The following is a 15,053-nucleotide window of genomic DNA, read 5'->3' on the forward strand; positions in this document are numbered from 1 at the left end:
CTGGTTACATACAGTAAGGCGCCCGCTGACTTTCTTGCACAGTTGAAGTTTACTTCACTGAATTAGGTGTGGGCCTGTGGCCGGCGCTGGGCTGGGCACTGCCTGGGTGTAGACAGATGATGGACGTGGCTGGACGGTCAGTCAGGGGCTTTGTGAAACAGCTGGGAGCACAGATTTGAAGATAGAAACCGAGCTCCAGCTTGGGTTTCCAGCCGAGGCTCAAACCCCAGTTGCACCATCTGCAAGCTGGTGACTTGGACCAGACTCTAAATTCCTCCTCTGCTGTCCCGTGGGCAGAGCACACAGATCCTGGGCACGGGGAACGGCCAGCCAGGGCCTTGCGTGGATTATGCACTCACGTGCGGTGGTTTTAAGGAAAACAAGTGATTTGATGAATACCACAAGGGGTGCTGTAGGAGCCCCGAGAATGTTGACATGATCCTTTAAACCGACTTTTCCAACCGGCTTCGCCCTTTTGAAAAATGTCACCCACTCAGCCTCTCCGTGAGGTGGCCTTAAAGTGATGGAGCACACCCAAGAGTAAGGTGCAGAGCTGGGACCAGAACCGCTGGCTCCTGGGGAGTGTCGCGCTCAGCCAGCCAGCCTGCACCCGCTGCCTCTCCTTCCTCCAGGGCCGACACTCAGAACTGGGAATCTTGGTGTCAAGTGCTGCCACTGCTGGCAGCCACCATTTATTGAGCGCTTACTGTGTGCCTGGCATGTGTTCAGAGCTCTGTGTGTCTTGTCTGTTTCCGTCCTTCCCACAGCCCTGGGGCAGGGGTGGGGGTTGGTGTTACTGTTACCCAACTTTTCAGATGAGGAAAGTGAGGTCAGGTGAGGGTGCTTGTTGTCCCAGGTCCCCAGCTTGTGGGTGGTGGAGCCAGGATTCCTGGGGTCGTCCGTCCGGCCCCGCTCTGCTGCCTCCTACGTCTGAGGCTGTGGTTTTTGGTGCCAGACATTCCCATCCTGGTGCCTGGAAGCCGCCCCCAGCTCCCTGTCCTGTGGGGTGGGCAGCCACGCGTGGACCGTTCCTCCTTAGCGTCCTGTGGGCTCGCTTTTTGAGAGTTGAGTGTGTCCTGGAGGGACGGCCCTCACTGATCTGGGTCTGCCCGGTGCCCCAGCCCCACCCCAGACGTGAGCCTGGCTCCCAGATGCCACCCCTCCTCAGAGCCACATCTGGCTCACTGCTTATTAAGAATGGAAATAGTGACAGTCATCTCTGAGCACCAGAGCTGGAAGAGACTTAGCTGAACTGTTTCTCTTTTGCAGAAACTCCAAGTCCCCTGATTTCCAATCCTTTCCCTCTCCTGCAGAGTAAGTGATGGTCCCGTTGGGGGGTGGAGAGGGCGAGGCAGGGCAGGGAATGAACTCAGCTGGCCGCACGCTGGCTCAGGACCTCCCCAGAGCATCTGGCCTGGGGCCGCCCTCCCAGGCAGACCCGGCAGCTGTGGAGGCAGAAGGAGGCCCAGCCCCGGGCGGGCGGAGGAGTTTGGACAGGGCACGGAGCAGAGCCCTCCCTGGGGGCAGCCTGCCTCTGCCAGCCCCGACCCTGGCAGGGACACCAACCTTCCCATTCCTACTCCCCGGGGCAGCCTCAGGACCCCTCTCCGAGCCCCATCTCAGCCGTCCTCTTCCTCCGGGTTCCTAACTCCTCTTTGCACCCCTTCTTCCTCCTTCTGGTCTTCCCTGTGCCAGGCCCTGACTTGAGTGCTGGGCACACAGGGATGAAAGATAAAGGTCCTCTCCCTTCCCCCTTGCCCTCCCTCCCCTCCCTCATCTTATCCTCGCTTCCTCTTGCCTTTCTATGACTTTCTCCACTTCCTGCCCTTTCCTCCTGCCTCTCCTTCCCCGCCCTTACTGCCCTCTCTGTCCATCGCCTTGTTTGGGTTGTTCATGCATTCATTCATTCATTCCTGTCTGTGCGCTTCCACCAGCAGAGAACTGGGCTGTGGAACAAATAAGATGCAGTCTCTGCCCTGAGAGAGCTCCAGGCCCGTTAGTCGTCCTCCCCCAACCATCCCCACACCCCCCCAGGGCCCAGAACTGCCTGGCACACAGTGAGCACTCAATAAATGTCTGCCTGGTTGGATTAGATGGTCTCCATCTGCACGTCTTCCTCTCTCCCTCACTAGTCAGTGGTGGGCAGGGGAGCAGACAGGCTGGGCCCAGGGCCCCAAGTGCAGAGCTCCCGTGCGTGTTGGGTTCCCCGTGCCAGAGCTGCCCGCAGCCCAGCCAAGAGGCTTCGGGCTTGGTCTGGCCCTGACACGGCTTCTTCGCTTCTCTCCCCAGAACCCTACACCTGCGGCGCCTGCGGGATCCAGTTCCAATTCTACAACAACCTGCTGGAGCACATGCAGTCCCACGCAGGTAAGGGGCCAGCGGCCGCCTGGCCGGGGGGATGCTCAGCCCCCTCCTCATCCCCCGCAGATCCTGCCAAAGCCAGAGGCGGCCACAGGGCCCTGGTGAAAGCCACTGTCTCCCAGGAAATGACCGCAGGACATGGGACCTGCCCTCAGGGAGCCCCGGATGGTCAGTCAGAACACAGGGTTGTCCATGCACTGGGGGGGCCGTGGGCTTGGTGACCATTGGGGGACAGAGCTGAAGGACGCTTCCGGAAGGTTGTGGCTCCTGTGCTGAGCCTAAAGGCCAAACAGGAGCTGACCCGGAGAGAGACGTGGAGGTGGAATTGAGGGGGTTTGAGAGGCGGGTGAGCAGAGGTGGGAGACGGGGCGGAGAGGCCTGAGCCCCGGCAACCTGGGCCGAAGCCCCGTCTGGGAGCAGGTGGCCGTCACTGTAACTGTCCCACAGAGCAGCCGTCCTCAGACTGGAGTGGCCCCCGTCACCTGGGGGCGGGTTACAGCACAGATTTCCGGGCCCCACCCTGCATTTCAGGCTCCGCAGGCGTGGGGCGGCCGGGACATACGTTTCTGACACATCCTCAGGCCACGCCCCTGCCCGCTTGTCCAGGGACTGCCATGGAGCCAAAGGCGAGTCGTCTGCTGTCCGGACAACCCTCTGCCGGCTGTTCTGCCAGCTTTCCAGCTTGCAGCGTCAGCCCCTCGCTGTAGACCACCCAGCCTTCAAACCAACCCCTCCGATTTAGGTTTTGGTCATTGTAGCGCCCGCTTCTGGTCTCATTTCTGTTTTACTCAGGCAGACGCTGTGTGCTATAATAGATGCATCCCCAGGGCCCAGTGGTTTCTGTTCGTGTCACCTCTCTGCATTCATTTGTTCACTCATTCATTCAGCATGGATTAATTGGGTATCTGCTGGACACTAGGCCCTAATTCATGTGATCTTTTGGGTGTTATTTATGTCTAGTGGACTCATTAAAATCAGGACAGGGTTGGATTGGCAGCCAAGATGCATGAGTTCCATGCTCTAGTGTGCCCCATGCTGTGTGACCTCGGGCAGGAACCTCCCCCTCTCTGAGTGTCTCCATCTCTAAAACAAGGACACACAAACCTGCACTCTCCAGCTGCCCCCCTCACACCCAGGTTCCATCTTCACGTGTCTCACACCTCCTGCTCGCCCTTGCCATCAACCCTCCTGCACCAGGAAAGGCCTTGAATGCCAGCTCAAGGCGTTGAGACTAGACCTGATGGGAACCAGCGACAGCTTCTGGAAGGCTGCTTGGGGACCACTTCCTGAACACACCACCTGCGTCCCAGACTCCCACAACCTGCTCTGGCTCACCACTCCTCTGAACCCCACCTCCACTTGCCCCAGCTTCTGGAAGCTGAGCCTAATTAGGGAAGGGCTAGGGTGCCCCTTCTCCATCCCTCAGGCAGTTGGGCAGAGGCCATTAAAATGCAAACCGAGAGGGGCTGGCCCCGTGGCCGAGTGGTTGGGTTCGCGCGCTCCGCTGCAGGCGGCCCAGTGTTTCGTTGGTTCGAATCCTGGGCGCGGACAGGCCACTGCTCATCGGGCCATGCTGAGGTGGTGTCCCACGTGCCACAACTAGAAGGACCCACAACGAAGAACATACAACTATGTGCTGGGGGGCTTTGGGGAGAAAAAGGAAAAAAATAAAATCTTTAAAAAAAAAAAAATGCAAACCGAGACTGCACCCCGGTGGGGGTCCCCGCCTCTCCCACGTATCCCGACTTGTTTTCTGGGAAGAGCTTTGGGCTGCTTTGTTCTGGTCGGTCGCCGGCAGAGAATGCCTCGCCGGCACTGGCAGTGCCATATGGAGCCAGGCTGAATGCCAGCCAGGCTGAGTCGGGATTAGAGGATTGACTCCACAGAGAGAAATTAAGCGTCATGATCTGCGCAGTTCACAGCCCTGCTGATAAGGGGATCAGCCACGAATAACACCAATCTCATTAAGAGTGCTGAATGGCACGGGGTAATTCTCACTAGTGAACTTCCTTTCTGTGCTGGAGAAAACTTGTCTTGCCCTGGTGACACTTCACGAGTGGGTTTTGGCAGGCGTCATACTAAAGATAGCGAACGTTTAGTGAGCAATGACTGGGTGTCAGGTGTGTCTTTCCTCCGATCTCCTGAACAAGCCTGTTCACCAGCTGACATTATCATCCCCGTTGGACAGATGAAGAAATGGAGGCTCAGAGAACATGATCACTGGCCGAAAGTTGCACAGCTCATAAAAAGTATCTTAACGTCATTTGAGCTTCCTTGGTGCCAGGCCTTATTCTAAGAGTTTTCCACATATTAGCTTATTTAGTCCTCAGAACTGCTTAACTCAGAATAGTTAAATGCCCATTTTAGCTCCACTTTATAGATAAGGACATTGAGGCACAAAATGGCTAGGTAACTTGCCTGAGGACCACAGCCAGGAGAGACACGGGGACTTTCCCCAGCGGCAGACAGGTTGGCAATGGCAATTTTAGGATTTTGGAAGGGCCTCTCCTGATTTCTCATCCCTTTGAGCCTCTTCACCTCTCCGGGCCTCAGTCTTCTCGTCTTAAAGTGGGCTAGTCAGCACCCTCCACAAGCCGGGTGAGGGTTCTGGAGCTGACGCACGTGAAGTATGGAGGCCGAGGCACGTTCTGAGATGAGACAAACAGCAGCCAATGCCCCTTTTTCCATCCTCTGCCGGAAACAACCACTTTCTCTTTCGTGCACTGGTCCCTCCCTGGGAGACAGCCTCTATTCCAGCTTTGCATCCAGCCCTTTGCAAATGCGTGTGCATGCATGTGCAAGCACGGGAGCGTGTGCATGCGTGTGTGTGTATACTTATAGTCTGTAGGGATAGCCACAGTGAGTAAACCTTACTTTCAGCTGTAAATCAGGCCTTTCACAGAGCATTGACGGAGTACCTTACCACGTCAGGAGCAGCGTCTGTGGGATGTGGAGGAAAAATAATTTTAATCAACCAGTACTGGACGTTGTTTTCTAAAGCTGGGTTGAGTAGTATCGATTGCAAGTCCTGCAGAAAGGCAGAGCGGGAATCACTGTGCTGTGGTTTGCCCGGCCCCAGCATTTTGGAGGGAGGAGGGGAAATTGAGGTCCAGAGAGGTAAAGTGACTAACTCAATGTCACACCCCACAGCCATTGCAGAGCCAGGTTCAAATCTAGGGACTTCAGATCCCTAGACTCTAGTGGAGAATGTCGGCAGGAGCAGCTGCTGGCTTTCATTTTACAATTCGTGCTTCCTTTTTTAAAATATAAGGTCTCTTCATTAAAGGGAACTGGGAAAATGCAGAGCAGTGAGAAATGAAGAATCAGCCATAACCTCATTACTCAAAAGCTATCCACCATTATTCTGGTAATGGGGTTCTTTTCAGTCTGTTTTAAAATTGAATTTATTGAGATATAATTTACATGAATAAAATTCACCAATTTCAAAGTACGGTTTCATGCATTTTGACAAACGTATAGTCATTTAACCACATCACAATCACAATGTGTGACGTTAGCATGAACCCCAAAATGTTCTCTCATGCTTCTTTGCAGTCCCTTTGCCCTACCTACCCCATGCTTGGCAACCACTGTCTGCTTGTTTTTTTTTTTTTTGAGGAAGATTAGCTCTGAGCTAACACCAGCTGCCAATCCTCCTCTTTTTGCTGAGGAAGACTGGCCCTGAGCTAACATCCCTGCCCATCTTCCTCTACTTTATATGTGGGACGCCTACCACAGCATGGCTTGACAAGCGGTGCCACGTCCACACCCAGGATCTCAACCAGCGAACCCCTGGCCACCAAAGTGGAACGTGCGAACTTAACCACTGTGCCACCAGGCCAGCCCCAACCACTATCTGCTTTTTGTCATAGCTTTGCCTTTCCTGGAATTTCATATAAATGGAAATACATGGTATTTGATCTTCCGTGTCTGACTTCTTTCATTTGAGATTCATCCACGTTGTTCTATGTTACGGGTAATTCTTTCTATTTTTAAGTAGTATTCCACTGTTTGGATATACCACAATTTGTTTATCCATCACCAATTGATGGATAGGCTGTCTCCAGTTTGGGGCTATTATGAAGAAACCTGCTGTGGACATTCAAGGACAAGTCCTCGTGTGGACACGTTTTTAACTCTATCAGGTATATACCTAGGAGTGGAAATGCTGGGTCATGTGGTAACTCTATGCTTAACCATTTGAGAAGTTCTCAGACAGTTTCCTAAACGGCTGCACCATTTTTGCACCCCCACCGACAGTGGAGAGGGGTCCAGTGTCTCCACATCCTTGACAAGGCTTGTTATCATCTGGCTTTTTGATTACAGCCATCCTGGCGTGTGTGAAGTGGTATCTCATTGTGATTTTGATTTGCATACTCCTCATGACTCATGATGTCGAGAATATTTTCATGGGCTTATTGGCCATTTGAATATCTTCCTTGGAGAAATGTCTGTTTAGATCCTTGGCCCATTTTTGAATTGGGTTTTTGTCTTTTTATTATGGAGTTGTAAGAGTTCTTTGTATATTTTAGGTACAAGACCTCTGTAGATAGATGATTTGCCAACATTTTCTCTCATTCTGTGGGTTATCTTTTCACTTTCTTGATGTTGTCCTTTAAAGCACGAAAGTTTGTGATTGTGATCAAGTCCGTTCATTTATTTTTTCTTTTGTTGTGTATGCTTTTGGTGGCCTATCTAAAAGACCACTGCCTGACCCAAGGTCACAAAGACTTAACTCCTGTGTTGTCTTAGGAGAGTTTGAGAGTTTTAGCTTTTAACTTTAGGTCAGTATTCCATTTTGAGTTAATTTTTGTATGTGATGTGAGGTAGGGGTCCAACCGCGATCTTTGGCATGTGGCTATCCAGTGTCCCAGCACCGTTTTTGAAAAGGCTATTCTTACCCACCCACCCCCGCCCACCACCTGCCCATTGCATTGTCCTGGCACCCCTGTTGAAAATCAATTAACCATAGGTGTGCAGGATTATTTCAGGATTCTGAATTCTATTCCATTGATCTATGTGGCTTTCCTTGTGCCACTACTACACTGTGTTGATTACTGTAGCTTTGTAGTCATTTTGAAATCAGGGAGTGTAAACCCTCCAACTTTATTCTTTTCCAAGAAATTTTTTGACTGCTTATTCTGTATCCTTTGCATTTCCACGTGGATTTTAGGATCAGCTTGCCAACTTCTGTAAAAAAAGCCCGCAGGGAAAATCCGGATGAATTCAGGGAGTATTGCCATTTTAACAATATCTAGTCTTACAATCCATGAACATGGAATGTCTTTCCATTTATTTTAAGTCTTCTTTGAGTTCTTTCAACAATGTTTTTAGGGCCGGCCCCGTGGCACAGTGGTTAAGTGCACACACTCCGCTTTGGTGGCCTGGGGTTCGCCAGTTCAGATCCCGGGTGCGGACATGGCACCGTATGGCACACCATACTGTGGTAGGCGTCCCACATATAAAATGGAGGAAGATGGGCACGGATGTTAGCTCAGGGCCAGTCTTCCTCAGCAAAAAGAGGAGGATTGGCAGCAGTTAGCTCAGGGCTAATCTTCCTCAAAAAAAAAAAAAAAAAAAAACAATGTTTTTAGTTCTCAAGGTGCAGATCTTGCACTTTTTTGTAAATTTATTCCTAAATATTTTATTCTTTTGATACTATTTCTTAATTTGAATTTTGGAGTGTTCGTTTGCTGGTGTAGAGAAATTCAACTGATTTGTTTCCATTTTTTATAACTATATTTGACATGCAACAATGTGTCAATTTAAGGGGCACAGTATGTGAATTTGATACACTTAGATATTGTTAAATGATTGACAGTGTAGGGATATTTAGCACCTCTGTCACATTACATAATTAACCTTTGTTTTTACTGGTTGGAATAATTACGTTCTAGTCTCTTAGCAAGTTTGATGATTATAGTACAATATTGTCTATCAGTTGATTTTTTAAATATATATTGATTGTATCCCGCAACCTTGCTGAATTCATTTATGGTTCTAATTGTCGTGTGTTTGTGTGTATTCTGTAGGATTTTCTATATACACACTCATGTGATCTGCAAATATTGATAATTTTACTTCTTCCATTCCAGTCTGGATGCTCTTTCTTTCTCTTTTGCCTAATTGCCCTGGCTAGAACCTCCCATACATGTTGGATAGAGGAGACGAGAGTGGATGTTCTGTTCTTGTTTCTGATCTTAGGGAGAAAGCTCTCAGTGTTTATTTATTAAGTGTGATGTTAGCAGTGGGTTTTTCATGATGCCTTTTATTAGACTGAAAAAGTTCCTTTCTATTCCTAATTTGTTGAGTGTTTTTATCACGAAAGGGTGTTAGACTTTGTCAAGTGCTTTTTCTGCATCTGTTGAGATGGTCATTGGGTTTTGTCCTTTCTTCTATTAATATGGTATATTACGCTGATTTTTGGATGTTGAACCAACCTTGAATTCCTGGGATAAATCCCACCTGGTCATGGTGTGTAATCTGTTGGATCTGTTGCTGGGTTTGGTCTGCTGCATTTTATTGAGGATGTTTGTATTTATATTCATAAGGGATAGTGGGCTTAGTTTCTTTTCTTCTAATGTCTTTGTCTGATTTGGGTATCAGAATAATACCCACCTTGTAAAATGAATTGAGACTTGTCCACTCCTCTTCTGTTTTTTGGAAGAATTTGTGAAGAGTTCCTTTAACATATGGCAGAATTCACCAGGGAAGCCATCCAAGCCTGGGCTTTTCTTTTTTTGTGGGGGAAGTTTTTTGATTACTAATTTGGTATTTTTCTTTGTCTATCCAGATTTTCTGTTTCTTGAATCAGTTTTGATAGTTTATGTTTTTCTAGGAATTTGTTTCATCCAGGTTGTCTAATTTGTTGGAATACTCTTGTTCATAGTATTTCCTCACAATCCTTTTTATTTCTTTCAGGTCAGTAAACTTATGGGTTTTTTTTTTTAAGATGCCATTTATTGGATTGAGGAACTTTCTTTTTCTGTCTAGTTTTCTGAGCATTTGTGACATGAGTGGCTGTTGAATTTGCCACATTTTAATGTGCTTTTATATCTATGGAGATGATTTTTCTTCTTTTTTTCTTTTAGAATATGGAATTACACTGACTGGTTTTTCTGTTAACCCCAACTTGCATTTGTGGGATAAACTCCACTTAGTCATAAAGTATTATTCTTTTTATATATTACTGTATTTAGTTTGCTAGTATTTTGTTAAGGATTTTTGCATTTATATTTATGAAAGATATTTTACTGTAGTTTGTTTTCGTGTAATATTTTCCCCTAGTTTTAGATTAGGGTAATGCCAGCCTTGTAAAAGGAATTGCGAGATGTTCTTTCTGTTTGCTGGAAGAATTTGTGTAGAATTTATGTTATCTCTTCCTTAAATATTTGGGCAAACCTATGTGGGAATTTTCTCTGTGGGAGGTTATTTAACTAGGAACTCAATTTTTAAAATAGATGTAGGACTATTTCAGGTTATTTTTTTCTGGAGTGAACTTTGGTGCTTTGTGTCTTTCAGGATATTTGTTTGCTTCAAGTGGTCAAATTTATTGGCATAAAGTTCATAATCATTATTAATCCCTTTAATATCTGTAGCATCGATAGTCATGTCCCCTGTTTCATTCTTGATACTGATAATTTTTGTGCACTTTTTTTTTCCCTTAATCTTTCTGGCTGGAAGTTTATCAGTTTCATTGATTTATTACAAAGATCGCCTTTTAGTTTCACTGATTTTTCTCTGTTGTTTATCCATTTTGTTACATTCGTTTCTGCTTCCATCTCTGTTATTTCCTTTCTTCTTACTTTAGACTCATTCTTCCTCTTTGGATCTCTTAGGGTGGAAGCTTGTAACACTGCTTGTGTTTTCCTTCATTTCTAATATAATTATTTAATGCTATACATAAGACCTGCTTTAAAGTTATCCCACAAATTTTGAAGTGTTAGGTTTTTATTTTTATTTAGTTCAAAACATTTTCTAGCTTCCCTTAGGATGTGTGATGTTTAATATTCAGATAGTTGCAGTTTTTCCAAATATCTGTTTGTTATTGACTTCTAATTTAATCCAGTTATGGTCAGAGACCCTACTGTGTATGATTTCAGTATTTTTCTGCCCCACCTCCTTTTTCTGGGAATCCGGTTATCTGTATGTGAGTCTGCTTGATATTCTCCACTCTCTGTTCATTTATTATGTTCAGTCTTGTTTCTCTTTTCTCAGTAGGAATCACGTAGAAAAGAGAGTTGAAATTCCCAGCTGTGGATTTGTCTATTTCTTGTTTTAGTTCTCTCAGGTTTTGCTTTGTGTGTTTCGATGCTCTGTTGTCACATGCTTACACATTTAGGATTATTATATATTCTTGATAATTTGACTCCTTTATCATTATGCAGGGTCTCCTGTTATCCCTGGCAATGTTTCTTGTCCTGAGGTCTAGCATTACTGTTTGTATGGTCTGCCTTTATTTAGCCTTTTACTTTGAACCCATCTCTGTCTTCATATTTAAATAGGTTTCTCATAGACAACATATTGTTGGGTCTTGCTTTTTTAATAAGTATGACAATCTCTGACCTTTATTAGGAGTATGGAGACCATTTACATTTAATGTAATTTCAATATTATTGGGTTTGAATCTACCGTCTTGCTATTTGTTTGCTAATTGTCTCATTTATTCTTTGTTCCTTTTTCTCTAATATTCCTGCTTTATTTTGGATTGAGAATTTTTGTGATTCCACTTTTAATTTCCACAATGCACTTATTAGCTATAACTTTTGGTTTTATTTTTTTATAGTTTATTTGGGTTTTAAACTATGTATTTCTAACTTATCACAGTCTACCTTCAAATAATATTGGCCCACTTTTCATATTATGTAAGAAACTTTCCACGATATTGTCTGTTTTTCCTCCCTGTTCTTTATGCTCTTGTTTTCATATAGTTGCTTCTATATATAATACCACAATTCGTTGTTATTCTTTTCCAGTGAGTATTCAGTTATCTTATAAAGAGATTAAAAATGAGGGAAATATTTTTTATATTTATCTACACATGAACAGTTTCCAGCATTCGTTGTTTCTTTCTATAGATCCAAATTCTTGTTTGATGTCATTTTTTCCTGATACAAAGAACTTCCTTTAACATTTCTTATAGTGCAGGTCTGATTTTTTGTTTGTTTCAAAAATCTTTCATCTTTGTTTATGAAAGAGATCACTGGCTTCAGAATTTTGGGTTAACATTTTCTTTTAGTACTTTGCTCTGTTGCCTGCCGGGTAGCGTGATTTCTGATAAGAAGTCTGTTCTCCTCCTTATTTTGGTTCTGTCTGTATGTAACTTCGCTGTCTCTGGCTGCTTTTAAGAGTTTCTCTTCATGATTTTCGACATTTTCATTATGATACTGGGCCATGGTGGTGGTTTCTTTATGTTTGTTCTGCTTGGGGTCAATTGAGCTTTTTGGATCTGGGTTTATAGCTTTCACCCAATTTGGAAAAATTTTCACCATTTCTTCAAATATTTTTTCTGCCTCACCCCTTTTGGCTGGCACTCCAATTCTATGTCTGTTAAACTGCTTGTTATTGTCCATGCTCTGTTGATTTATTTTCAGCCTTTTGCCCTCTCTGTTTTTCATGCTTGATAGTGCTGTGTCTCTAGGTTTACTGGCTTTTTTCTTCCCTGGCATGTTATCTGCTTTTATCCTGTGCACTGTATTTTCCCATGCAGTCTGTTTTTATACTAGAAGTTCCCTTGGGTTGGTTAGTTTTAGTTTTGGTTCTTTAACATCTTCTATTTCTATCCCTAGGACGCTCGTGTTTCCCTTCATGCCTTTGAGCATATCTACGATATTTGTGACAGCTGTTTTAAACTCCTTATTCTTGGCTAATTCCATCGTCTCTGTTCTTGCTGGGTCTTGTCTTTGATTGGTTTTTCTCCTGGTTTTTAGGTCATATTTTCCTGCGACTTTGAAAGTGCTACTTTTTTTATTGGATACTTAACATTGTGAATTTCACACTGTCGGGTGCTGGATTTTGCTGTATGTTTTTTAAAGAGTGCTGAAATTTGTTCCAGCTTACAGTTTAGTTCAAGGGACCGCCTTGATGGTTTGGGGGCTTGTTCCTAAGAGGTATTGGGGCGGGTGTATTGCAGCCCTTCATCTTTGGCTGATTCAGCCCCATGGTGAGGTCTGTCCATTCTGGTTGAGGAAACACAGATGGCTCCCTCCCGTGTGGGAGCCGCAGGGGTTATTGGCCTGCTGCTGTCTGGTGATTCTCTCCCCATCTCATGGGATTTGACCCTGTGCTTAGGCAGGTTGATATTCAACAGGAACTCCAAGGAACCCCACTGACGTTCTCCAGCGCTCTCTGTGTAACTCTGTCTCTTGGGTACTTTTGCCTGTGAACTCCAGCTGCCTTGGGCCTCCCTAAACTTTGATCTCTGTCTCTTTGAATCCACGAGACCCCGGGGCTCTGTTCCGGTTCCCTGTCCCCACACTGCAGCTTGGACACCGCCTCCAGGCAGGAATGTGGGGCCGTCATAGAGCTTACACCTGCTGCTGTTTTTCCGGGGTCCCGCCTGGGCTGCCTGTGTGAGAGCATTCGTGTCAGGGTCACAGTTTTTCGCATCTGGAGGGCACCTGCCGTGGCGGGTCATCCTTAACAGGCAGAAGTAGAAGTCCCCCTCCCTAGCTATTTTTGATGCATAGATTTGTTTATTTTTTGACTTGCAAGTCTAAAATATATATATAAATAATACATACAAAATAACTATTAGATCTTGCTTCTCGTCCTTTTACGTATTTTCCCATATTATTACAGTCTACGTAACCACCTTTCTAGCGCTTGCAAAATACGCCTCCGAGTGGATGTCCCAGAGTTTCTTAACTAGTCTTGTAGGGCTGAGCGTGTAGAAGTTGGGGAAGTCTCTCCTCTAAGTACGAAAAGTGCGGCCTTGGCCTCTAAGGCCTGATGCCTTTAACTGGGCAGAGTGGAAGGTGCCTGGCAGCACTGAACAAGTGTCATGGACCCATTCCTAGCCTCGGGTTGTCAGTTCTGCCTTTGAGATGATGTCTCGAGGAAAAAACTCCACAATAGCAACAACAACCAAAAATGGCACAAGGAACAACGTTAGACTGTTAGGCAGGTAGGTTCCTAGCAGAACAGTAACGCTGGGAACAGCACAGCCCAGAAACCCAGGGCGTGGAGTGTGGTCAAGCAGCCTGTGGTATGTCGTACAACAGACGATCGTGCAGCCATTTGTTAGGACAAGCATGTCACTCCGACCATTTCCGGACTATAAAAATGTCAAGCAGTAGCCGTGAATAGATGAGAATAGGCCTGTGCCAGTTTTTTCTATCCGGATGCAGTTGCATATGCACAAGTTACCGGAAGTTAGGGTAATGCGTGGAGGAGGCATCTGGGAACCAGGGCCCTGGGATGACTGACCCAGCCTTGCTGCTGGTTTTCTGTGTGGGCAAATCCTTTCCAATATCTGGACTTCAGTTCCCATGTCTTACAGTGAGGGGGTTGGAAATTTTGTACTTCATATCATATAGGGCTTTGGCTTTGTTTTATTCATCTCATTAAATTTCTAGTACAGTCATGCACCACGTAGTGACATTTCGGTCAGTGGCAGACCTCATATACGACGGTGGTCCCATAAGATTAGTCCCAGGTGTGTAGTGGGCTGTACAGTCTCGGTTTGTGCAAGGGCACGCTAAGATGTTCACAGAACCACGACATCACCTAATGACACATTCTCAGGACGTGTCCCCGTTGTTAGCAACATGTGACTGTAAATATGCTGAAAAGACGAAAAGGCAGACTTTACAGAAGTGAGAGTGTGAGATGCCTTAGGCCACTTGGGGTGTACTTGCACCCACTCCCCTATTTCAGAGCTAGGACGTTCTGGTTGTGTGTGGGTGTGGGGGCACCCAGCCAGCTTGGGTCCAGCGATTCCTGTGTCCTGAGTGCTTACTCCACCGGCGCTGTGCTCACCTGTTTCCTTGCATTATTCCTTCCAGCCATTGTGTCACCTCCGAGTTATTATCTTCATTTCTCCAAGTGATGAAGATGAGGCTTCACAAACATTAGACAGTTGTCTAAGGAAGAGCTAGGATTTGAACCCAGGCCTGTGCCGGAAGCTGTGTTTTGCCTTCACTGGCCATGCTGTAGCTCTCACACCTCAGGGTAACGCACTGTCCCCTTTGTGCCCGCAGCCGACAATGAGAACAACATGGCCTCCAACCAGTCCCGGTCACCGCCTGCTGTTGTGGAAGAGAAGTGGAAACCCCAGGCCCAGAGGAACAGTGCCAACAACAGTAGGTCTCTCCCAGGCCAGAGCCCGGGGGCTCATGGAGGCCTGCCCCACACACCTTCCCGCCCCTGCACTGCCCGCCATCCCGCCGACCTGTGCCTCCTGCGATACTGCAAGACCAGGCAGAACGGTCTACAAAGCACTTTCACCCCAAAAGCTCATTTCTGGGAATTATGTGACCTCCTAGGATGGGCAGGAGGCCCAGGGAGAGGGTGGGACATCTTTTCTTAGAGGCCATTCCTGTACTGAGGAAGAGGCTGAGTTAGTTGGCTTCAAAGGTCTAGGGAAATGATACATGCAGCAAGTTTGTGGCACACATACCACTGTGTTCTAGTCCCATGCCCATGACAGGCATCACTAATCAATCATAGAACTTTACTCCTGTGAGACAGTC

At 46.5% G+C, this 15,053-nt stretch overlaps 1 protein-coding gene across 50 annotated transcripts in view; it reads left to right on the forward strand.

Moving 5' to 3' along the window:
- Window positions 1-15,053, forward strand: part of ZNF618 (zinc finger protein 618) — a 183,664-nt gene that overhangs the window by 160,935 nt on the left and 7,676 nt on the right. For 27 of the 50 annotated variants that reach the window (XM_070251174.1, XM_070251175.1, XM_070251187.1 and 24 more), the window contains 3 exons: window positions 1,270-1,314; window positions 2,290-2,367; window positions 14,562-14,663. In XM_070251174.1, coding sequence (XP_070107275.1) covers window positions 1,270-1,314; window positions 2,290-2,367; window positions 14,562-14,663 — 225 coding nt within the window. The remainder of the gene's footprint in view (window positions 1-1,269; window positions 1,315-2,289; window positions 2,368-14,561; window positions 14,664-15,053) is intronic. The other 23 variants (XM_070251177.1, XM_070251196.1, XM_070251180.1 and 20 more) reach the window with 1 other exon arrangement.

This window comes from Equus caballus, chromosome 25 (genome assembly GCF_041296265.1).
Source record: "Equus caballus isolate H_3958 breed thoroughbred chromosome 25, TB-T2T, whole genome shotgun sequence".
Lineage (NCBI taxonomy): Eukaryota > Metazoa > Chordata > Mammalia > Perissodactyla > Equidae > Equus > Equus caballus.